The 23,637-nt window shown below is 32.5% G+C and overlaps 5 protein-coding genes across 7 annotated transcripts; 3 read left to right on the top strand and 2 right to left on the bottom strand.

The window, feature by feature from the left end:
- Positions 1–1,249: 1,249 nt before the first annotated feature.
- Positions 1,250–2,444, top strand: LOC108567548 (probable G-protein coupled receptor Mth-like 1). The gene is made up of 5 exons (XM_017928087.1): positions 1,250–1,408; positions 1,465–1,543; positions 1,604–1,764; positions 1,812–1,962; positions 2,215–2,444. The coding sequence occupies exons 1-5, from the start codon at positions 1,264–1,266 to the stop codon at positions 2,435–2,437; spliced, it is 759 nt and encodes a 252-aa protein (XP_017783576.1). The 5' UTR covers positions 1,250–1,263; the 3' UTR covers positions 2,438–2,444.
- Positions 2,445–2,477: 33 nt separating this feature from the next.
- LOC108567549 lies at positions 2,478–4,142 on the bottom strand. Its single transcript, XM_017928088.1, has 5 exons — positions 3,886–4,142; positions 3,643–3,824; positions 3,457–3,574; positions 2,723–2,892; positions 2,478–2,667 (listed from the first exon to the last, which is right to left on the bottom strand). The coding sequence occupies exons 1-5, from the start codon at positions 4,018–4,020 to the stop codon at positions 2,586–2,588; spliced, it is 687 nt and encodes a 228-aa protein (XP_017783577.1). The 5' UTR covers positions 4,021–4,142; the 3' UTR covers positions 2,478–2,585.
- A 43-nt stretch (positions 4,143–4,185) lies between these two features.
- LOC108567547 (gamma-glutamyl hydrolase B-like) lies at positions 4,186–9,443 on the top strand. 2 transcript variants are annotated; one of them, XM_017928086.1, is made up of 5 exons: positions 4,186–4,257; positions 7,089–7,238; positions 7,308–7,358; positions 7,414–7,646; positions 8,902–9,443. In XM_017928086.1, the coding sequence occupies exons 2-5, from the start codon at positions 7,099–7,101 to the stop codon at positions 9,414–9,416; spliced, it is 939 nt and encodes a 312-aa protein (XP_017783575.1). In that variant the 5' UTR covers positions 4,186–4,257; positions 7,089–7,098; the 3' UTR covers positions 9,417–9,443. The 2 variants fall into 2 exon arrangements, with proteins under 2 accessions (XP_017783575.1, XP_017783574.1); XM_017928085.1 differs by lacking the exon at positions 4,186–4,257 and adding an exon at positions 5,091–5,180.
- Positions 9,444–10,276: 833 nt separating this feature from the next.
- On the bottom strand, positions 10,277–13,645 carry LOC108567519 (gamma-glutamyl hydrolase A-like). Of its 2 annotated transcripts, none has more exons than XM_017928031.1 (5): positions 13,574–13,645; positions 11,302–11,632; positions 11,195–11,245; positions 10,914–11,143; positions 10,277–10,860 (listed from the first exon to the last, which is right to left on the bottom strand). In XM_017928031.1, exons 2-5 carry the CDS (start codon positions 11,496–11,498, stop codon positions 10,373–10,375), a joined length of 966 nt encoding a protein of 321 aa, XP_017783520.1. In that variant the 5' UTR covers positions 11,499–11,632; positions 13,574–13,645; the 3' UTR covers positions 10,277–10,372. The 2 variants fall into 2 exon arrangements, with proteins under 2 accessions (XP_017783520.1, XP_017783519.1); XM_017928030.1 differs by lacking the exon at positions 13,574–13,645 and adding an exon at positions 12,701–12,807.
- A 7,068-nt stretch (positions 13,646–20,713) lies between these two features.
- On the top strand, positions 20,714–21,836 carry LOC108567523. The gene has a single exon (XM_017928034.1). The coding sequence runs from the start codon at positions 20,844–20,846 to the stop codon at positions 21,438–21,440; it is 597 nt and encodes a 198-aa protein (XP_017783523.1). The 5' UTR covers positions 20,714–20,843; the 3' UTR covers positions 21,441–21,836.
- The last annotated feature ends 1,801 nt before the right edge of the window (positions 21,837–23,637 follow it).

Genomic DNA, 23,637 nt, shown 5'->3' with positions numbered 1-23,637 from the left:
TCTGAATTTTAAGTTTTGTTAAGTCAATGAAAACAAATAAAATAATAAATGTATATTGTTATTAATAGTTAATAACAACAATTAATAATCTAATTACATTTCAGATTATTTCAAATTGTCAAAGTTTATTATGAATAATTCAATGAAATCAAATACAATAACAATTAATAATCTCAACTCCCCCCGTTATATTTTAGAAATAAAAAACTCGAGCGATGAATTTTTAATATTATCTTTATTATAAAACAAAAATGTATAAAATAATTATAATGAAACACTATGAGCTATTCCGCGAAGATAACTCATTAATCTTCTGTTTTGGCGGTCATATATAATAAAACACACTGTCGGGATTTCGATACAGTTGCGATTTTGATTCAGTTGGTTGTCGGGATTTTGATATAGTCGGGATTTCGATACAGTCGGGATTTCGACCGTCGGGATATTGATTGTTGGGATTTCGATTGCCACCGGTTGAGATCCACTATCGTGGACCCCCATTTTCATTTCATGAACCCCCAAATTTTTTTTTCGCTGACGTAGACCCCTTGCAGGTTGTCATAGACCCCTGGGGGTCGATATAGACCACTTTGGGACTCACTGTAGTCATCCTATAACGCGACAGCGTTGTTTTTAGCGTTTACATAAAAAGGAATGAATGGTATTAGTTAATACATCTACCTCGAATACTTTGGCAGACGAATAGAAAGGTTGACTGTAAAATCTAATGGTTTATATTTGATTATTTAAAACCTTTCCATTACAACTCTATACAATACTCAAATAAGCACTTTTTATAATTTATAAATAGATACAATTTTGTAACAATTTTTCTTTATAAATTATCGGTGATTACTATAATAAAATATAATCACTTACCTATCGATTATTCACGATTTGCCAAATACTTCTGGTCACCGATCCAAGTTCTATCCGCACACGTTGCTTAACTTTCAGAAACTGTCAAAAAAATAATATAAATGTTTATTGAACAAAAGAAAATAAATGTTGTTGCTATGGTTTCAATTTACTTCGGCACCTTTTATAATTAATCAATTGTCAATCCATCAAAGTTGATGATGGTCAGTGCGAAAAGTGATAATACGAATAGGCCAAAGAGACGTCTATACTAATTATGTTGAATACACATCTTATCACAGGTTGTACCAATGCATGTAAGTTATGGATTATTTGACTGTAAAAGTATTATTTTTTATTTTATTTTCAGTAACGTTTGTATCTGGTTTTTTTCTAATCTTCGTGATGATTGTGTTCCTGTTGGTACAGGATGCTCGAAACGTTCGGGGATTACTAATCATCGGTTACTGCTTGTGTCAGGCAATTGCGTACTTCTCTTTGGGATCTGCTAAGGTGATACCTCCGGACGCTGGTAACTACGCATTACTAGGTAGCACTTACGTCCATCGTAATAGACCTATTCACAAGATGCAAAGCTTCTTTCAGGCTATATTTTTCAATTCTTCTTGGTGAGCGCATGCACGTGGTTCTGCTGTTTGATGGCCGAAGGCCTCTACAAAGTATTGTACTAATCTATTAATTAATTATTGATTATTTTTAGTTTAATTCATAGTTTTGATTTCAGAAAATTCAACCAAAACCAACCGGGATGGCGTGTCTTGGTAACATTCATACTTTCAATCTGCGTACCCAGCATATTCTTGATGATTTCCGTGCTCGTGGACAGATTTGTGCCACCGAGATTCTCGGATCAGACATTTGAAAGTGACTTCAGCTGGTTCACAAGCAAGTATCCGTTATGATTGATGCAATCGACTAAAGTATTCGTATAGCTGATAAAAAGGTGGTGTTCTTCATTGGACCACAGGCATTGTCTTCGCTCATCGGATTGTCAATTTGCGCTGTTGCGCAGATTCTGATCTGGTCTCTTAATGCCAATTCTACCGATGAATGGGAATCAGAAAAGAATGAAATCAAGAACATGTATGTATATAATGCATTTATTTCATGCTATTACTGTCATTTCTTTATGACTTCATTTCCATTCACATCTAAATAGATGTTGAATTTGTTACAAAACGAATGGTTGTTTGTAACCATGATAACTTTAGAAAGTTAAGCAACGCGATGCGCGGATTGTATTTTGACTGGTGATAGTTGATCCTTTTCTGACAAAGTCAAAATACTACTGCAAATTTATTAAACATTGTCCTTATCAGTCTTCTTTTTTTTCAGTGTACTAAGTAATACATTGCTTTGGACCTTAAACTCATTTTGTTGCTTAATAGAACTGGTAAGTTTTGTGGTGAATAGACCTAAGCAAATAGTTTGGATGGTCGCCGACTTAATAAATGCAATGCAAGGAATAGTATTTTTTATAATATTAGTGTGCTTCAAACCCGTGAAAGGAATCATCCAAGGAAAGTTCATAGACTTAATTTTTAATAATCGGTCTTAAGGATATAAAAAGTATGAAATAAATAAATAAAACTAATGCATCGTTTTCAGTTCATTACTCATCATTTAATCAATTATTTAGCTATCATCATAAGTCATAAATTAAACTAAACCCAATTATATATATAAAAAAAGACGTTTGTTCGCGCTCATTCGTTTATCATGTCGATACTCAGTTCCTCTCCCATGTTGCTGGGCGAGGTCTCCAATTCGCCGATGTCGTTGGATTCGCTGAAACATACCAAAAAAGTAAGGCAACACCACTCAACTTGGATCTGAAACGAACCTATCCAGCGATGGTTCATTGCTGAACATCTCCGTGGGCACCGTCAATGGGGCCCTCTCCAACTCCAAGAAGCTCTGCCGCGACTGTAGATGCCTTTCCACCTCCTCAGGAGTCATATGTCCGTCCGATAAAATCACATTATTCGAGGTTGTTGTGTTTATATTATGCAGCTGAAATCATTTTCCAATTAGTAACAGTTATCGAGCGTACTGCTAATGTTATATCACCTAAAACATTGGATTTCGATAAACAAATATTCTAAAGCAGTGTTTCTGAGCCACAGCCCACAAATTAGGACTAATGGCTTTCATCTCGCATCCAGTGATACAAACAAACAAAACAAAAATAAAGAGTGTGTAAAGAAGTGAGGATATTTACTGCATTCGAAAAAAAAGAAAGAAACAAAAAAACAATACGGTAAACAATCTCAATCTATTATGCTGCATTTCTTATGGTTTTCTACTACCTAATTGAAATGAGACAATCATGAATAAAATTTAGAATTCAATTTTTATCATAATCAAAGTCAATTATAGATTTTTTTGTTGTTGTTCTCCTGTTCATAAATTAATTTGTTCCAATCATTTCTTTGTAACGTGTCAACTATAGCTTAAATATGTTTTATTCTGCATTAATTTAGTATGATTATAGTAAAATTATTGAAAAATGAAGTTTTGGTAATTCCAAAAAAATGTTTGAAATGATGATTTTACATGTGATGGATTAATACTTACAATGTTATGAGAGAAATGAGCTTTAGGTTTCGGTGGGGGCCTTTTCTTCTTCACTTGTGGCATGGACTTACCACTACTTTGTACATGATTGTGTGAATTTGTAAAATCTACTCTCCTCCTGTGCAAAATAAAAAAAAAACAATATTTTCTTCATCTAAGATTTAAGTCTACCAATAAACAAGTTACTTTTTCGTTGGTTCAACTTTAACATTTTCATCATCCGAAGATTCAGTGTCTTCAGATTCTGATGAGGAATTATCTGGCTTCTCGTACAAAACCAGTCTATCTAAGAGGAAGCTCCGATCTCTGGTGACCATGAGCAACCTCTTTTGCGATGATCGCAAGGCAGTCTGGAAGCACTCATTTTCCTAACAAAACAAAACAATCGAAATTAACACGTCGCACGTAATCTACCAGCTGCGTACTCACGTAAAGTAAATGTTTAAGTTTGCCCTTTAAAAATTTGTATTGCTTCTTCAGCTTGGACTCCTCCAGGACGCGTTCCTGCTCTTCGGCCGCTGCTTGCTCGTTGGCGAGGGATCTGCAGTACCAGCCATCTAGCATTTTCACAAACGGAAGCGAGTTTGCGGTGAATCTAGATCGCCGCTTCTTGGGGCATTTAAATTACTTTTTCTTCGCAACAAAAAAAAAAATAAAAATAACATAACCTAAAACGCAAAACAACAAGAGTTATTTTGCATGGCGACGAAGTTAGCTTCGAATCCGAACGTCATCAGTTTTTTCTGGAAGTCACTACAAAAAAAAAAGAAAGATATTACTTTACATTAGTGCAATTTTATGGTAAATGTAAATGCAATATAAACATAGCTATTAACAATTGTAATTAGTGCACGTTCTAATCACTTTTTTTTTTGTATTTATATTTAATTTTCTGCAATAAAGTAATTAGCTTTGTTTTATTTCATTTGTTACATAACTAGTAGCCATTTTCAGTTCTAAATCCTAATTGTAAACATTAAACAATTTAGTTGAATTCTTTTTTTTTTATCCAAACTACCAACCAAAGCTCACAGCAATCAATCAATATATTTTGTACTTTTAACCACTAGATGGAGCTTGCTTTCACTTCAGATTTTACACACATATTTTCAAAATAAATTAATTTAACAAAAAAAAATGCAATTATTCAAAAACCCAATAATAACATATTTCCATGTAAATTCATTAGAAAACAAAAATTATCAATTATAATAAAATTGTTATTTACAGTTTGAAATGCATTCAATTAAATTAATTTAAATTGATGCACAAATAAATGTAGGTCAAAAGTTGTATTATTAAACCATGTCACAAAGGAAAGGTCGAATTGTATTAAAAAATAATTAGATTTTGGTTTACGTCATTAAAGTTCTTAATGAACTGATAAACGCAGATTATAAATGATTGCAGATAAAGAGTATTATTATTATTACTTTAGATAAAGCCGAAACAAGAAAATTTCCTCTATTCATAATTTAAAAATTTATGTTTAAAACAAAAAACATGTAATTAAGTTTTTTTTTTTTGAAATTTTCATTAAAAATATGTGTTTTATTTTTATACATTTATGATGCATCCTGATACCAGTCTGATATGCTACCACAAATAAGTCATCGCAAACAATAATAGTAGGATTGTCAAGCGCGGTGCGATCGCAGCTCGTGAATATTTTCATTATACGTTTATTGTAAGCTGTTGTCCAGTGTATTTGTTATGTGCGAAAGGTAGGAACTCGTCTCACTCTCTCTAAATATATATATGATCAGAATAAATAACTGACGATAATTGTTAGTGCAATCTTTTGAAAAGGAATCCGAATTTCTCTTATATTTTTTTTTGTTGTACATTAACTTTATAAAATAATTTCCCAAACAAAAAAGCTGAATTAAAGGAGTTGCTACGTAAGGCAGTAATTAAAGACTAAAATTACTTTTCGAGAAAGCCTTGAAAACAAAAAAACGTAATGTCATTGTCATTATTACTAAATTTAATAAATAAACTTAATTATTTTTAATAAAAGAAGATTATTTATCTAAGTATTATCATTAGTATGTCATATCTTTCGTATCCAACGAATGATTCATATTATTGTGTTGAAATCAAGTATGCGTTTATTTCTTCCATCAAATAGAAATATTTCACATCTAACTTTATATGCAAATTAAAATTATTTGTTGCTTGCTGTACAAATAACATTAGTATATTCATTTTATTTGTATAATTTTTTAAATTAAATCTGGAAAAGCATAAATGTATCTTAAAGGGGTACAAATATATTCTCGTGTCCCGGGATTAAGGAATCTCTGGACACCGTGGATTATCTCGTAGTTGTGTCGTTGTGTAGTTTTATTACACATATCAGAGTTTTTATTGAACAATAGTTGATCTCATGGATTATTAACTAAAAGTTACATTATTTTAAGTTAATAATTACGAAGCAAGTGTTCTCCAAGAAAGACCATATTCACACTTCAACCCTCCAACTAAGCCTTCTTTGTTCGAGGCCCTAACTACGCCTAACTAAGATTGTCTTATATAATACAAAAACGTATCCATTTGAAAAAGGGGCTGCGTGGGAGGTAAGGAAATCAGTTTTGACCTTGTGGAAAATACAACCGTTTCTTTATCTAAGTTTTATGACCATATCCAAATATTTAAGGGCGGAAGAAGGCTGTTGAGTGTTGATAAAATAGACGCAACTATAAGATTTAATGTGTATCCGTTCTTCGGAATATTCCACATGTTATTCTAAACAATCACGAACAAGTATCAGTTTGTGTATTTGATGGATACATGAAATATAATATGTAATTCTTAATTATGTGGTAGACTTAACAAATATATATGTAATTATACAATAGATGATAAAAAAAAAATGGTAGGCCGCGACAATATTTAAGTAAGTTTATTAATAAAATCAATGTTTTTTGTAGAAATCAACTAAAACAAGTGTTGTTTTAACAAATTACGAATATACTTTTCTCCAGTTAAAGATTTGGAGTAATTTTCTTCCCTCGATAATCAACGCCACAAACTAAGACTAAATTTTTATACACAAAATATGTCCATTTCGGAAAGGGGATGGGTGGGAGTATGTTTTCGGGGAAAGGAAATCAGTTTTGACTTGGTGGGAGACGTTTTTCTACCTAAGTTTTTTTTTTAAGTATCGAACAGGGTCCAGTTTGTGTTGTGATAATTTCTAACCGTTTTTTGGGTATTTTCCCATAAGCTAAGTCTTTGTTTGATGGATACGTGACAAATGCGTTTTAATAAATAAGAAGAGAATTGCAGGTCTAACGAATCAACAAAATTAATTGTACAATAGAGGAAAACAAAGAAGTTTCAAAGTTCTGTGATAAAGCGTACAAATATTTTTATTGAAATTCGTTCTATACAAACTCATATTGTATATTGTCCATTGTAGATGTTCTTATTATTCTTAATAAGTGTTGTAGAAATTAGGTTTAATGTATCTTCAAAGGGTTGTGTTTCGGATGTTGAAGATGTGCAGAGCGTAAGTTGTTTGTTTTATTTTTTTTTTTTAAATTGATTTCAATAATATCACGTATGCTTATGTCATCGTAATCGAATACTGTTTGAACGTGCGTTAATTGAGTTTGTGTTGCGATCAGTGGTTGCACAATGCCGATCATAGGGATTCTGAGTCAAGAGACGATATCTCTGGAGTCCAGGAATCTGCCGAAGGGATTATACCGCAGTTACATAGCCGCCTCTTATGTAAAGTTCGTCGAAAGTGCAGGAGCGAGGGTCGTCCCGATCTGGTGAAAACAATCAGCAAGAACGAACTTATCATTCGGGTTTATTTACTGAGATGGTCTGTGTGGTTACAGGATCGGCAGGGATCGGGAGTACTATCGCCAGGTGGTGAAGAAGACGAACGGGTAAGTGTGCGAAACACTTTGTTTTTGGATCATTGTTGGATGATGATGAAAGCAGAATTTTGTTTCCGGGCGGTGCGACCTGGTTCCACGAGGAGAAGGGTTACGGGGAAGCGGGCGGCTTCATCTACGAGATGGCCGTCGAGGAGAACAAAGCCGGAAAACATTTTCCTCTGTTAGGGATTTGTTTGGGGATGGAGCTTATGCTCTACTTGGAGGCGAAGCGCGATCAACAACTCCAATCGGACTGCGACAGTTTCAGGGTGTCGTTACCGCTGCATTTTGTTGAAGGTGAGAGATGAATTTGATTGTTTATGCGTTACCAAGCTAACGCATTCCTAATTTTATGCAACCATAGCAATGAATAATCAATGAACCAATCAAATTTGATTAAATTCAGCATGAAGAGAGCACAGTGAAACGCTGATTATCCAGGTCTCAATTTACCGTGGTTCGGGTTAACCGTGGTTTATAAGCAAGCTAAACAATAAAATTATTTGTTTACAATTTTGCCAAACCAAATTGAAAACTATTAAAATTACAGATTACCTTTTAAAATGATTACAAATGTGGTTTTCGTATATTAATACATAGATATTAAGAACGATGTTTGTATTGTTCGTGTTTTTCAATAATCCGTACTTTAAAGTTCCCAAGTTACCACAGATAATCAGCGTTTTACTGTATTATATATTAATATTAGTCTGATTGATATAGACTTACTTTTGAAGCAAGTATTTTGTCTAACAAAGCTTAGTCAATATTTTTGATATTTCTAAAATTCCGTTCATTTAGCAACCGATTTATTTCATTTGAAAAGAACAATATTGGAGAAGTTTGTCAAAATAAATTATTAATTGTATTACCATACAATACTGGCATTTTTTTTACACGAATTTTGGTAATTTTGTAACATTAAAATTTTAAAGTATTTTATGAATTTTTAAAAAAATTAATTTATTATTCTCAATCTGCCAAATGCTGGCAACGAGTAAATAGTTTTGGAACTGTAACATAATATAACACTGAACGGAATAGTTTCCCATTGAAAACCATCCAAATTACCTAATATAATATAAATAAATATTAATTTAAAAATCTATAAGGGAGATCAAGAGTGTAATACCGTTTTAGTCAATGGGAGGTACCACTATTGTCTAACTAATTCATAGCTAGTATATTGGGGTGCTTTTCTAACCGGTTTTGATATGTAATACATTATGTAATACTAATTTATGTATTTTTTATATAAAGTATTTGTAATTAATGATCACGTCGCTATTGCATCTATAAAAAAAAAATTCAATCTTTTATACAAGTGCTGCCATCTATTTGTTATCATCATTTTATTGTTAATTTTGTATTTCAAAGTCACAATTTAACTGCAGTACTCTTTTTTAAGTTACTGGCAAAGTAGTGTCAATAGAAGAAAATAAATTCCAAAATAAAATTCTAATTGGTAAACAGTACTGTCGAAGACAGTGTTGCCATCTAAATGTTTTCAGCCAACTACATCTATTAATCTTTTTTTCTTTAATATTTTAAGGATATCAAAAAAGCAAGCTGTTTTCCAACGCCTCCGATGATATAATAGACATTTTATCAACCAAAGACGTGACGCTGAACAGCCACAGGTTCTGCATAACACCGGAAAAGTTCACCGAATACAGTTTGCACGAATCCTTCCAGTGTTTATCGACGAACACCGATCTCAACGGCCTGGTGTTCATCTCTTCATACGAATCCATCAAATATCCGTTCTACGGACTGCAATTCCATCCGGAGAAGAACGCGTTCGAGTTCGTCGCAAGTCAGGCGGGTTACGTGAACCACAGCAAGGAGGCCGTCGCAGTCACGCAGTATTTCGCCAACTTCTTCGTAGACCAGGCCAGGGAGAACAAGAACAGCTTTTCCAGCGTCGACGAGGAGGACCGCAACTTAATTTACAACTACAACCCACTTTTTTACTCTCTACTAGGTGGCAATATGCAGCAGATCTATGTGTTCAACGAGGAAGAAAATAGGAAAGAAATAAATATCGAGAAGGAAGAAAATATTTAATTTATGATTATTGACTGAAAAATATTTTAAGCAGTACGTATTTATTTACAGATAAGTTTGATTATTAAAAAAAATATATTGACTTGATTGATGTAAAATAACAATATTTATTTTAAATAGAAAAAATATTTATAATTAAAGTTAATTGTCGATATTAGTCAATAATAATTATTTAAGTAATGTTTTAGAAAATAAAGTTTCTAGTCATCTTATTTCATTTATATGTAAATTGATATTTTTAAATGATGTTTCTTCAACTTTCACAGTTAATTACAGGTACAAATTTTGTTTTAACTCTTCTTGTTTAACACACAATGTACCAACTTTGAACATATCTAGTGAGGAATTATTATAATATTCTAGAAAATTACCAGGAAAGAATAATTAACCTGGTATCTCAAAGGATGGACAGTTGACGTACTTTTCTGATAGACAACTATAAATTTAGGAATTTCTGGGCTATTAAAGACTATAATTTGATCTTTAGTTGGAGCATTATTTTGGTGGCTGTGTTACGTATGGTTATTGAGATAAATAAGAAAATATTTTAATATTTTTTCAAATTTAAATGCAAGGTATTTTCTATGATTTTTTTTGCTATTAATATAATTGAATCGCTTGTCCATTTATAGCTGATCACATTTATACTTTTTCAATATAATTTTTAGAAATATGGAAACACGTTATTCACCTCAATGCGTGTTTATAGGAACGAACGATGCCTTCACATGTTCCTGCCGTGGGGCATGTGATCTGACGGACGCGTTTACCGACGACAGACAACAAGTAAAATAGCATCCGTTCCCCCATCGTCACCATCAGCATCACTATTGTGATGTGACAAAATAAATAATCGAACGAAAAGCGAACAAAAAAATGTATTGCATAACACAAACATCGAATTATAAATCGACGATGAAATGTTGAACAAAAGTTATTTATAGTAATCGATCGATTCATCGTCGTTCGTTGTCTGCTTGCGTGAACATGTAGGCCTGCTGATACGAGGCGCCCTTCGAGGCCAGAAATTCCGTTTGGAAATTGTAAATCAAATGGTTGTACTCCTCCTGCGGCGTCGGGAAGGAGTTCTCGTTCTTCCTCGCTTGTTCGACGAAGAAGTTGGCAAAGTACTGGGCCACGGTTACAGCGTCCTTCGAATGATTCACGTAACTGTCCTGCTTGTGGACGAACTCGAAGGAATTCTTCTCGGGATGGAATTGCACTCCGTAGAAGGGATACTTTGTAGATTCGAAGGATGATATGAACGTCAACCCGTTAACGTCTTCGTTCGTTGACATGTACTTGAAGGACTTGTCCAGCCCGAACTTGGTGAAGTTTGTCGGCGTGATGCAGAACATGTGGCTGTTCACAGTCACGTCTTCTTTCGACAACACGTCAATCACCTGATCCGATGCGTTTCTGAACATACGGCTTTGACGATAATCTGGAAATACGTATTTTTACGATCGTTGATTAATTTGTTGCGAAACGACTCACCGCTGACAAATTTCAGGGGCAAAGATATTTTGTGACTGTCGCAATCCGCTCGAACGTTCACCCCGTCCAACTCCACGTGAAAGATGAGCTCCATCCCGAGGCAAGTACCCCAAAGCGGAAAGAAACGTCCGGCTTCGTTCGATGCGATCGCCGCTCTATAGATCATCTCACCTGCGTCCGCATATCCATTCTTATCGTAAAACCAAGTCGCACCACCCGGAAACAGAATTCTTAACTTTACTTATAACAAACCAAAATAAAGTTGCATCAAACTAACTAACCCGTTGGTTTTATTCACTATATCGCTATAATACTGCTCATCTCGTCCTATCCTAAAATTACACTCATTACAAACCGAAACTATTATATTTTGATATTTTATAGTTACCATATGGGTACGACTCTGGCTCCGGCACTTTCAATGTACTTTACGTAAGACGCTGCAATGTAGCTGTGATATTGAACATCAGGGAAGTACTTTTGCAGCGATTTAGCCTCCTGGCTCAAAATCCCAATTACGGGCATCGTCGTCGCGGATACTGCACTCGCCGCCAACCAAATAAATAATAAACACCTCAAGCCCATTATGCGCTCTTGATTCACGCTTTAATTACGAACACAGAACGTTGACGATCAAGTTCTTGACCTCTCGAACGTCTCTCGCGTAATGCTGTTTATCGAGAGTTGTTTTTGATGCGCGCGTATCATCCAATTATTTACTGAAAAAAATATAATTAGATAAGATTTTATAAGAACATTGTATTTTATCTACAAGTATCCTCATAGTAAATTAATAACTTCATAAAAGTAAAAATTAATTGTATTGTATTTTTTATAATTCAAGTTACACTTTCAAAGTATTTCTGGAACAAAACAGACAACATATTTATGAGCCAAAATTTATATTAATAACATGTGCAATTTGTGTGTATGTTGTGTGTACCAATTGTAGATGAATAATTTACATTTTTGCATAAATCTAAATCTTTGTTTCATTTCATATTGGCACTGCAGCATTCCATAAATAAGATTACTATAGATTTATAGAGTCAATATTTACTACGATAATTACACTTCACGTACAAAAATCGTTTTATTTTATCTCAAATGCATATAAATGTTTGGTCAACATGACTTTGTTATTAACTGATAATAACTTTGTACTTGCAAACAACACTTTGTAGGTTTAAGTTTACATATGTTGGATTAGGTCATGTTTTGTTAAATAATAAAGTGCAGTCTACAACTTTAAATATAACTTTTTCAGTTATCAACTTATTTCCTATTGTTCCATTTCAATTGTTTTCAAAAATAAAGTTTTGTGATTTGTTTATTGCTATCATTAAATTGACATTCGACGGCAATAAAATATTATGTAACTATTAGAATTTAATCGATATAGATTGTCTAAATATATTTCAATTGATAATAAATAAAAAATTATAAAAAAAATCAAAACTATTAATAATTTTAAATGAAATATTTATTCATATATTTTTGTAACAAATAAACTGGCTAAAAGATAAAATTATTTATAAATAAATTATTATTTTTGTTATCTTCTTGACTGAGTTCATATGGAACGTACTTCAAAGCATAGTTTCATAAGTGATAAATTTTAATTTAGTTATCAAAAATTGAAAAGTAAAAAAATAATAGATTGAATTGACATAATAAATATTGTTTTAGATATTCATAGAACGTTACAAAATGACCTACATTAAACGGTTTATATGTTGAATGTGTACTTAATTAGACGCGAAGAAAACATGTTGTGGAAGACTTACAAATTCCGATGTTAAGGACGAGCCCTAATTACTTTGTTGTTTATGCGGACGTTTCTCTCATCTTCTACCATATTATTATTATTCTTTTCATTACCGTGATAAACACTTTTAAAAGATTTATTTCAAGCGATGATTTAACCGATCGAAATTCAATTTTTCTGTTTTTCCCTTTTTACCCGCATTCAATAAATAATTGGACATCAGCTGTTCGTAAACTGTGTGTTTGACACGACTGTCAAATACGGCGACCGTTGCGCAACCTTCGCGGTTCCACAATAATTAGTTTCAAACGGTTTCTCTGTTTTCAGTGAGCAGCAAGCAGCAAGAGAGAATTGAAATAAAAATCGCCGCTACTGCAGATGACAAGCTCATGGTTTGTCCGATTTATTTAACCCGATTGCATCACTCAATTACCGCACAATACAAACATTGATGATGTTAAAATGAACTGCGTAACAAGTCTATATGGAGCTATTTTTTTTTTGTCTTTTATATTCGAAACTTCTCGACCCACTTATTAAGTATTTTGTCCTAATGGAAATCGCCCTTTTGCTATATTGTATTTTGATCCAGGTGATCTTTGATCCGGGTTTGTAATGTAAAACCATTGTTTCTTCTCTAAATTGACGTATGAAACGTATACAACAATATGATTGTCAAATATGACAAGCAGAAGAAATATATACTTTGCGTTGTATTTTTTTTTTAATTAAGTATCAAATCTAATAAAGAATGTGAGAAGCAATAGTACTTTAAGCACTCTCTTCTTTTTTAAATTAGTTACCTAACAGAACACATTGTTTTGTGTATCAAAATTCTTCAAAAATAGTATTTATAATTCTGATTGAAATTTAATAAACTTGTCGACCTTACCTTTTAATGCTTAATCCTGGACGTTTTTCAACCAATTTAAGTTAGTCTCTGGTCTGATGCAATTCGTCAACTGATTTGAACTATTTACTGTAAATCAGGATGTCAATGTGCTAAAGATGGTAACAACGCGTTACTACGCAAATTGCTAATCAACAACGTGACACAAAACAACTGTATGAAGTTACATAACTAATTTCAAGTTGGTACAAGTGCCAGCACGGCATGCTAATTTCAAAATATCGATGCTCTTTTTTATATAATAAACATTGTTTTTTAACAAAGCGACAAAATAACAGATTTAAGTGAATCAAAATCTTACCGTAAGTAGAAAGAAATTAATTAATAAGTAATAAATTAATTTTAAATCAAATTAATTAATTTAAAAATTGAGACAGTATTACCAACATCGATTCACATTCTTAAGTACAAATTAATTACAAATCTTCGGGTACACACTTGTATTAATGTTTGTAAATATTTACTTGACATGTTACTTTACAAGTATTTTGTAGTATGTGTATATATTCCGTTTTCCAAACTTTTTGTTATTATAATTCCATTCTTTTTTCTGAGATTACTTTTTATATGTGAGCGGGAAGACGATTTCCAAAATTTCTATAAGTTTACACCCGGTGGCAATCGCAAGCCCGACAACCGAAATCTCGTCTATCGAAATCCCGACGTTCGAAATCCCGAGTGTATCGAAATCCCGACGTTCGAAATCCCGACTGTATCGAAATCCCGAATATATCAAAATCCCGACTATATCGAAATCCCGACATCTAAAACTTAATAAGATTATTAATTTTTGTTATTTATTGTTAATAACATAAACTAATTTTATTATAGAATATTTCTTATTCTTAAGTTTTATAATGAATAAGTCAACGAAAAAAAAATACAATAATAATTAATATTATTTATTGTTATTAAGAATAAATAACAACAATTAATAATCGGGCAAAAGATCCATCGTCCTAAGTCTTAAAAATATTTTTTTTAGTATCCGTCCTACCTATTAAAATATAGTAGAATAATATAAAATGTTATTGTAGAAATTATAATAATAAAATACACAGTCGGGATTTCGAACGTCGGCCTTTCAATAGACGGTCTTTCGGTCAAATTTTACATAATAGATGGCGCATTTTAAAATATTATGAAAGACTCATTTCAAATCAATTCTAATGGTGATTGATTAACAAATGTAAGGAATAGTGGGTGTAACAGGTTTCACCGGATTAATTGAGGACTTAAAAAACGCATAAAAATAAACATCACAGAAAGAGACTTCATTTTATAAAAAGTAGTTTTTTCAAACTGTACTATAATGATTCCGCACTATATGAACTTTCTTGTTAGATATTAGTAAGTTGGAAATATTATTTTTTTAACACATTTTCTTTATAAGCAACGTTGATAAAGCATAATCAAAGTTTCATGTTTAAGAAGTTTTACGTATAAGAGGTATTTTATATATAAGATTTTATGAATAAGCACGTATGGTATGAGATGAGTAAGTTGCGAAGGATGCATTCATTCGTTTCTCGAGAGTTTATTTAAAAAGTTTTCCATTCTGTGTTTTTTTTCTGTGTTTTCTTCTTCCGGCGATGTGGGAAAGCGGCTTTGAAATATTCCATCACGCACGGGCGCTCATTTTTCCGCATTTCCCCGACGCGAACAATAATAAAAAAAAAATAATAATGATATCGTCGAGTGGGGAAGTCTTGGGGCTTTACAGGAGAAGCACCTGAAAGGGCATTAAATTCGGCGCGTGTTTGACAACACTGAGGTGAGGTTACGCAATAAACGGATGACTACGTAGTTGCCACTAATTATCGTTTCGTTTATTAACGAAGAACGCAAATGTTGTTCATTTGTTGTTTCCCTTTCAGTTCGTCTATTATTGTGCGATTAATGGATGAACGCGTGCGAACGCAACAACGTCGAAATTGTTCGACAACGTGTAATTAATATATTATTCCCTTTAGTATATTTAGAAACGCTATTAATTTCAATACAAAATACGCTTCAATAGTGTCCCATTCATTCATGTTTATAGCTGTACAAAGAGAAATTTCATCAATGACGTACACTTTAATCCTATTCTACATAGACAGAAAATTATATTATAAAATTGGTAATCGGTTCCGACATTATCCGGCACTGTTTGAAACCGTACTAATCGAGAACTTTAAAATCATCATTTTTTATACAAAAAACATAATTTTCTCAATTAAAATTTAGTTTGTTTTGAAATTTTCAAACCGTACTATATTGAATCCGTACAAATCGAAACCGCAATATGTTTTCTTGTATTTTAATTTTACTATTTAAAAAAAAAACGAAGGAAAATGCGAATTTCAATAAATAATAATATTATTCCAATTGAAAATATACGTTTTTAACAATATTAGGTTTCTTTCTTATAATTCTAAAGTTTGATTTTCTAACGTTTAAGCTTATTGTATGATAAATGAAATAATTACAAGTAGATGTTAGTATATTAATATATACTAATAAATATTAGAAAAACTACTAAAAACAATATTAATTTGATTTAAGTTATACGAAAAATCAATTTGTGCTGATAAAATATTTTATATAAATTGAAATCCTTCAAATTTGAAATAATTGAAAAATCAAAGATTAGGTTTTATGGTAAATATGTAATAAATTGCGGATTTAAAGAATTTAAAAAAAAATCGTTATTATCCTGTAAGTACTGCGGATGGGTCAAAGTGATCTATCTGATATTTGTTTTGATTCGCTTTTTATTGTAATTTAATTGTTCTCTCTATTCCAGTATTTTCTAGTGCACTTTTCGATAGGAGCAAAATAGACGCGACGAGAGATGCTTATTTTATTGTAGAGTCTATAGCAAATGTGTTCTAAAGAAGAATTCTAAGTATTTTTTGATAAAACAAGTAGGAAAAGAAATAGGTATATTTTGTGTCCAAGCAAGAGCGACAACAAAACAGCAACGTTTTGTGATATATGCAAAAGGCCAATTTGTTCTACTTGCTCAAAAAAAAAATACCTAGAGAAATAATATCAGTTTTAAATGATGTTAAATTCATTAAATAATAAGAATTAATCTGTTTTTATTATAAAAATTAATATTTTACTGTATTTTCTAAATATTTAATAAACGGGTCATTTTGACCCATAGGTAGTAATTGTTTTACATTTGATCGTAGTTACGATAATAAAATATCAAAAATATGAAATAGTTTGCATCTGTGATGTAATTCATAGTAATTACTATGTAGTAGGTAAGTTTTCAATTAAGTAAAAACCTTTATTACCAAAATTCTCGGTAACGGCATTTGCTAGAAATTTTTGGGAAAAGTACACCAATTGTAACTGAGGGTCGGTGCAGGTACTTTATGTCCAAATGGTCGCTTAAAGTTGCAAGTTTCAACTTGACCAGTGTTAAATTGTCGGTCTTCAAATACAGTTCGGTCCCGAGTTTAGCATAAGGTGGATAAGATTGCAAGATGGAAGTAATTGAAATATGCAGTATTGGTACAGTTGAGAATTTGACCGTTCCGTTGGACACATTGAAGGAAAAGGTGATCACGTCGCAAACGAATATTTACACTACCCTGAACAAATGGAGGACGATGTCGAAGAACGACATTATACAGGAATTGAATTTGGACTTGGTCTACTTGCGGATGGAGTGTAAGAAATTCGTTTGCATCCTCAAACAATACATGAAGCAAATCGACGGTGATCCTAGGACCGCAGTTTATACGCGCTGGAACGAAGAATTGAGGGTGATGGGCTTATTGGAAACGACCAAACTTCAGAATTATCTGAACAGTCTTAAGAGACGTTCGATTCACTATTTCTCGATGGCCTTTAATAAGGTCATTGAAGTAATAAACAAGCTGTTTCCACAATTGATGGAGGCCATCGATAAGATGATCAAATGTAATAGAGTTTTTGAAAGATATTTGTAATATAACAAATATATTATGAGTGAAACCGTGCCTTAAATTAAGATAAATCCATATATTTTCATTACAAGTTAACTACAGATAGATAAAGTTGAAAAAAAAATCATTTTGATCGTGTAATGTGATGAGTGCTGTTGATGTTGTCATTGAACGTCGATTTGTATAAGGAAAACATCGCAATTCGGTGCTGCAAACACGTGATATTGAATAGCAATCCAGATGTTATATTCCGCGATAAGTGGAAGGATTTAGAAGGGTTTCGCGATCCTCGATGTTCCGACCACGTACTTGACAAACAATCCTAAAGGTTGCGAAACGTTCGTCGTCTAATTAACATCTCACGCACAGCTCACATGCACGAGTTACTCTCAACCACTAAATTAATTTGACACATGCTTACAGTTCTATCAGCGTCATCTCTCTCGCTTTTTACACATTTTTTTTTTCCAAAATTATAATTTCTGGCAATTCACAAAATAAAGTTTTTTTTTTTTTGTATTTCTCAACCACTGTTTTTTTTTTCAACCCTCACATTACATCATTTTGGATAGTTGGCAGGTAGTCCTGAAGTAACAGCTGATATTAATATATATATTAATTTAAAAAAAAAGTTACGTTTGACAGCTTTGCCAATTTGAAGTGGATTCCAAATTGTAAAAAATATAGTTAAATACTAATGATGATTAAGTCAATTATTTAATGTTTACCCTTCCAGGTATAAAATTACCAGAACTGGTGTGGTTATTCTAACAAAGAAAGGATGGGTGCTTATTTGTTTCTTTACGTGAAACGTCTTTTCAGATTCACAACTTTCTTTTTCTGCACGTTATTGCAGGTACCTGTACAACTTACTTGATGAGTTTCGTTTTTACGAAAAATACATGTAATTCGAATTAAAGTTTGTAAATAAATATTTGACTATTCTTGAGTCACATATTACAAAATTCAAATTAAAAATTCAATTTACTATTCTACTTCAAATATAATTTTCTTTTCATTATATAAATGACGTTTTTGACATTTAATAACAATTACTCCTGTTGTCAAACGTCATGGCAATATCAAAATCATGTGTCAGTAAATAAAATTTACATTGTAAGTTCAAATTTTTATTGCCAAATGTTAATAATTATTTAACAGTTTTAGTATCAAACTTGCATTTTCAGTACTTTTCAGCAAATTTTTAAATATTAATGTCAAATTATCTAATTAAATAAGGTTATTTCCATTCATAACCATCAATTCATAGTTGTCAAATATCATAAATTGTAGTTGTTTTTATTTTACAAATTAATTATTAAATGTCATGTCAAACACAAATGACAGTAAATAGAATTTATATTATAACATTTTTATAAATTAAAATTCTGTATTTGTTTTTGGTGAAATGTTTAATGAAACAATTAACTATTAATATAATGTTTATAATTAGTTTTGAAGCTTTCGCAGTTGCAATTGTGAAACTTGTAATTGTATAATCAAATATGCACGGTTTCATGGACTTTCATATAACTGCGGGGTCGTTGCTCCGCCTACATTTGCATCGTGTTCGTCCATTTTTTTTCCCTCATCCACTTTTAACTTCTTCCCAGTTTTAACAGTTTTTGGGTCGTTTCTCTATGGGTAGGTGTGTGTGTGTGTGTCGGTCGGATGAGTTAATGTGCAGAATTTGCTCGTTACGCTCTGGGTCCGCATTGAATTTTTCATGTGACCCACATCGTGAAAATGTACTCGCGAACTGCATGCATTGGAACGGGAGCAGGCGTAGGGTAGGATGGGCCAGAAGGGCTCTGCAGTGGCAGCAGCGGCAGCAGCAGCAGCATCGGAGCATCATCAATGCAGTTCACCGTGGGTCGTCGACCCGCCGCATCCTGCAGGATTCGCCGTCACCGCATCCTTCACCCCTCTACCAAAGCCTGCAAAACCCCATTCCTCTCTCAACGTAACCTCGCACCGCAAAACCCCTCAACAGCCCATCTCTTCTTCACCACCCAATCCAGACTTGCACATTCGAACGCTCGCACAAAAGCCACGAGTATCCCAGGGCTTCCAGCGAGTGAATAATGCAATACTTTCCGTATGCAATCCATTGTGGAATTTCGCACTTTCTTCTGCGGATTTGTTTAAGCAAAGCAAAGCGAAACGAAGAAGTAAATAAAAGAAGTTTTAGAGAAATAAAATGTACATATCGCGAGGGTTGATGGATGGAAACATGCGTGCAAAATATCAATTGTCCTACGGCTTTTACAGGAAGCCAACAACCTCAAGTTTATTGTGTTCAGATTGTTTTTTTTTATTGTATATAACGATTTTTCAGCATGTCTACATTACTCTTAGAACATTTAAAGTTCATATTACTATTGACAATAACATTTTCGTATATTGATTGTAATGTCTGTAATGTAAATACTATTTAATTCAACATTTAAATATGTATGAATATCATATTTTTATATATAAGCCATGTAATAAAAGTCATACATCTATATACTAACTGAATAAAGTTGTATCATTTTTTTTGCTGTCAAACATCAACTTTACTCTGACTGACATGTGTAGTTTTTTTTGCCATTACTTGATCAATTGATATAAATATTTCAGATTTATATAATAACTACATGATGCGCATATTTGTAAATCTATAAATAATTGGATTAATTGTCCACAATTTTAATTTGTTTTTTTTAACAAATGATTTGAATAAAACACAATTTTCTCTATGTATTAAAAGCTCTAATAATACAGATTGTTCTTTAATCTCGATAAAACAGCAAGTAGAAATTTCTCTAAATTTAATAATGAAAAGAATGATAATAATAGCTAATTAAGGAGAAACACGTTAAAATCAAAACACTGGATTTTTTTAATTAAAAAAATATTTGAAGTTCTTATTTTGAATCTTTTTTCTGAAATCAGATGAGTAAAGTTTTTGATATTTGCAATGTATTGAATGTAATCAAATGTTAGCTTAAAAGTTGTAGTGGGATGTGGAGAGAGACAGAGAAAGAGAGAGGTGTTATTGAATTATACGTGAAGACCTACCGAATGAAAATAAATCAACGAGGGTTTTGCAAAGTTCACGTGAGGACTTGCGCGTCGTCGTTGGCCGCACGTTGAGCACCCTATATAAGGGTGAACGCGGGAATCGCAACTCCAGTTCACTGCGAACCCCACATACAGCCTAAACGCAAAACGTATACACACGTAAATACAAAGTGATCAGAAAGACCTACTTCTCATCCTCCTATTAATTTAGTGAAGAAGTTGAAGCGTCCGATCAAAAGACACGTAAACAATCTATCAACATGTCAGTGAGTGAAAACGCGATGATGCTGATGACGATTTCGCCGGAGAGCCGAAGTGTTTCCCCGTTGACACCATCGCCGTCGAGGGAGATGCGAGGCATCCGCTTGTTCCGAGCGATCAGCAGGAAACTCGCCAGAAGATCCCAAGAGGACTTAACATGCGAAGAGGACAGTCGATCATCGAGCACGGATTCCTCCAGCTCGACGCACTGCTCCAGGAAGAAGCTCGAGAACAGCTGCTCCGGAGGATCGGGGTCCGTATCTCCGCATCACTCGAGCAGTTCGAGCGAGTCGGGAAGCGACAGGCCGAGACACACGCACTCCACGTCCGCGGAGAGCATCCGCAAAGTGTTCCAGAACCTTACGGTGAACGTCCGCTCGAAGAGCTGCAACAACAGCAGCAAGGAAAGCAGTAAGGACAAGAGGAAAAACACGAAGAAGACGCCGCCGAAGAAGATCCTCCGGTCTCCTGTTACCTATACGTACGTAAAAGGGCTTTCCGGTCTGCCCACCCAGAGGATTCCCAAGAACCAGAGTCGCGTGTACTTGAGCAACTGCGGCTGCGGCGTCCAACACATGGCAGCCCTCAACCGATAGGCATTCCCATTGATCTGGTAAAGTTTTTGGTGATGGTACCTTTTCCCCATCATCGGTGATCGCAGCAATAGACTAAGTTTAAACTGAATACGAGAAATGAAGAACTGATAAGACTGTTGTATTTAGGGTACACCATTTAATTTTGGCCCCCTAAGAATTACGAGCTATTTGTATACTTATTGTAAATAAATCAACGTTTTTTATATGAAAATATTAAAAGAAAAAGATGTATTGAGAAAATTAAGTAAATGTTTATCACTCTATGTAAAAATTACCATGAACAACTGTTGCGAACGAAGAAGAAAAAAAAAAGAAGAAGTAACGAACACACGCATAAGGGGACTCAATCAATTTTACATGTAAACACTCTGTAAAGTGTGTAAGTTCCAAAGAAGACGAAGAAGAAGAAAAAAAATATATAAAGAGAAGAATAATCATTTCATTAACTTTAGGTATTATTTGTAAAAATAATAATAATAGGATAGGTCATGAAAACAAATATTATATCTCTTTCTCTTGCTCTTTACAAAACATATATATCTATGTATATCTATCTTATATTATATATATATTATATACATTTATTGTAAATTATATACAGGAAGATTTTGCACTGCATTTTATTTACATTTTATGCTGATATATAAGTCGACTGTAATAATATGTTGTAATATGTGAATAAGAGAAGATTCTCCCTTCTTTGTACGTTTAAAACTTTTTTGGATTTTTCGATTTTTTCCTCGTTTCCGTTCGTACAGATTGCACCCATTTACTCACACGATATTCTCCTTGTTAGTGCCTTGTAGCATTTGTCCCTATAATAATAATAATGTACGAAACAAATTAACACTATACCTACTACATGAGGAAAAACATTATCTGATGAATAAATACATAATAATATGAAAAATAAACTCTGTTTGCATTTTATACTTTTCCCTCTATCATTTTTCAGCAAAAATCGGTAAGTATTATTGATACGACAATCGAAAGATGAAATTTCCTACAACATGTTTAAACTACCATTAAGTATATTAAAACATATAAATTTAATAGTAGAATTACTTAATATTTCAAGTCAACTGTACAAATAATAAGAAACAAATATTGGAAGTAATCTAGCAATATTAAATTTAGTTTATTCGATATCATCAATGAATTTGATTGAATCCATGAAACATGATTATATACACTTTCAATAAAAATACAGACGCTTGAATTTGCACAAATATTTCATATAGATAACTAAGTATAATTATCATAAATATTATAATCTTAATAAAAATATAGTTGCAATATACAATTATATTTTAATTACTGATACAATTTAATAATCCGACCTGAAATGTAATATTTTTGTACTTCACTTTTAATAATTCTCGTTTAATTTTGGATGAATTATGATAATAAAGAGTCGTATGAAATGTTACTTTCTCTCACAGCGATATTTCATTACATTATTCCTCAAAGAAGATTCCCACAAATAAATCATAATTTGCTTCTTTCTTCGAATAATACAAATTGCCGTTTAATTTTAATAATCAGTAAATAATAATCTCTATAATTTCCAATAAATGTATTCTTGCAAATTGACGAGATATACACTTTGCACACTAATAATCCTAATTAAAAGATATTATACATAAAAGAGAACAACTATGTTTATCTTGTAAATTGGATGTTTTATTTTGCTACAGATTAAAGAAAAGAAATAGAAAATATATGTTTTACATTTTATACACTAAATTAATCCGGATAATTCTTATGCTGCAAAATGTTCGGACGAATTATTACGTTTTTCACGTAATATTGACTGCTTTTGCGCGATTTTGCTTAATCTTTCTGATCTAAATCTAGTAAATAATCCGGATTAAAGAGACATTGATTTCGTGATCTCATATTTGTGAATAAAATTAAATGTAATAAATTATTAATCTAAATTAATGAGATGATCTCATTTAATTTGTTGATGTCTAATTCGTATTAATTGCTCAATTTTATAGATTTTTACGTAAAAAAAGTAAAATTAATTAAAAATTGTGTAAATTTGGTTGCGTTTTTTTGTATCTAAATATTGATTTTTGACTTATTTGGCTTAGTTGATCTTGATCTTTGACGAATTGAAGGAATCAGATCTGATTTTTGCATTAGTGACGTTCAATCAAGAGTACTCCAGTTGTAAGATGTGGACGTAAAA

Source organism: Nicrophorus vespilloides, unplaced genomic scaffold, assembly GCF_001412225.1.
Source record: "Nicrophorus vespilloides isolate i.1.1-1 unplaced genomic scaffold, Nicve_v1.0, whole genome shotgun sequence".
NCBI classification, from domain to species: Eukaryota; Metazoa; Arthropoda; class Insecta; order Coleoptera; family Silphidae; genus Nicrophorus; species Nicrophorus vespilloides.
Note: the sequence above shows the minus strand (reverse complement) of the source record. Positions and strands in the feature narration are given on the sequence as shown.

Excerpts from the sequence above, each read along its gene's own strand:
- LOC108567548 (XM_017928087.1), top strand. The coding sequence starts at position 1,264 with ATGATTGTGTTCCTGTTGGTACAGGATGCTCGAAACGTTCGGGGATTA. Across the intron at positions 1,409-1,464 it reads TGGTAACTACGCATTACTAG|GCTATATTTTTCAATTCTTC; the intron begins GTAGCACTTACG and ends AGCTTCTTTCAG. Across the intron at positions 1,765-1,811 it reads TGACTTCAGCTGGTTCACAA|CTGATAAAAAGGTGGTGTTC; the intron begins GCAAGTATCCGT and ends GTATTCGTATAG.
- LOC108567547 (XM_017928085.1), top strand. Across the intron at positions 7,239-7,307 it reads GCGAGGGTCGTCCCGATCTG|GATCGGCAGGGATCGGGAGT; the intron begins GTGAAAACAATC and ends GTGTGGTTACAG. Across the intron at positions 7,359-7,413 it reads GTGGTGAAGAAGACGAACGG|AATTTTGTTTCCGGGCGGTG; the intron begins GTAAGTGTGCGA and ends TGATGAAAGCAG.
- LOC108567549 (XM_017928088.1), bottom strand. The coding sequence starts at position 4,020 with ATGCTAGATGGCTGGTACTGCAGATCCCTCGCCAACGAGCAAGCAGCG. Across the intron at positions 3,825-3,885 it reads AACTTAAACATTTACTTTAC|GAAAATGAGTGCTTCCAGAC; the intron begins GTGAGTACGCAG and ends TTGTTTTGTTAG. Across the intron at positions 3,575-3,642 it reads AAAGTTGAACCAACGAAAAA|GAGGAGAGTAGATTTTACAA; the intron begins GTAACTTGTTTA and ends TATTTTGCACAG.
- LOC108567519 (XM_017928031.1), bottom strand. The coding sequence starts at position 11,498 with ATGGGCTTGAGGTGTTTATTATTTATTTGGTTGGCGGCGAGTGCAGTA. Across the intron at positions 11,246-11,301 it reads GCCAGAGTCGTACCCATATG|GATAGGACGAGATGAGCAGT; the intron begins GTAACTATAAAA and ends GTGTAATTTTAG. Across the intron at positions 10,861-10,913 it reads GCCCCTGAAATTTGTCAGCG|ATTATCGTCAAAGCCGTATG; the intron begins GTGAGTCGTTTC and ends ACGTATTTCCAG.
- LOC108567523 (XM_017928034.1), top strand. The coding sequence starts at position 20,844 with ATGTCAGTGAGTGAAAACGCGATGATGCTGATGACGATTTCGCCGGAG.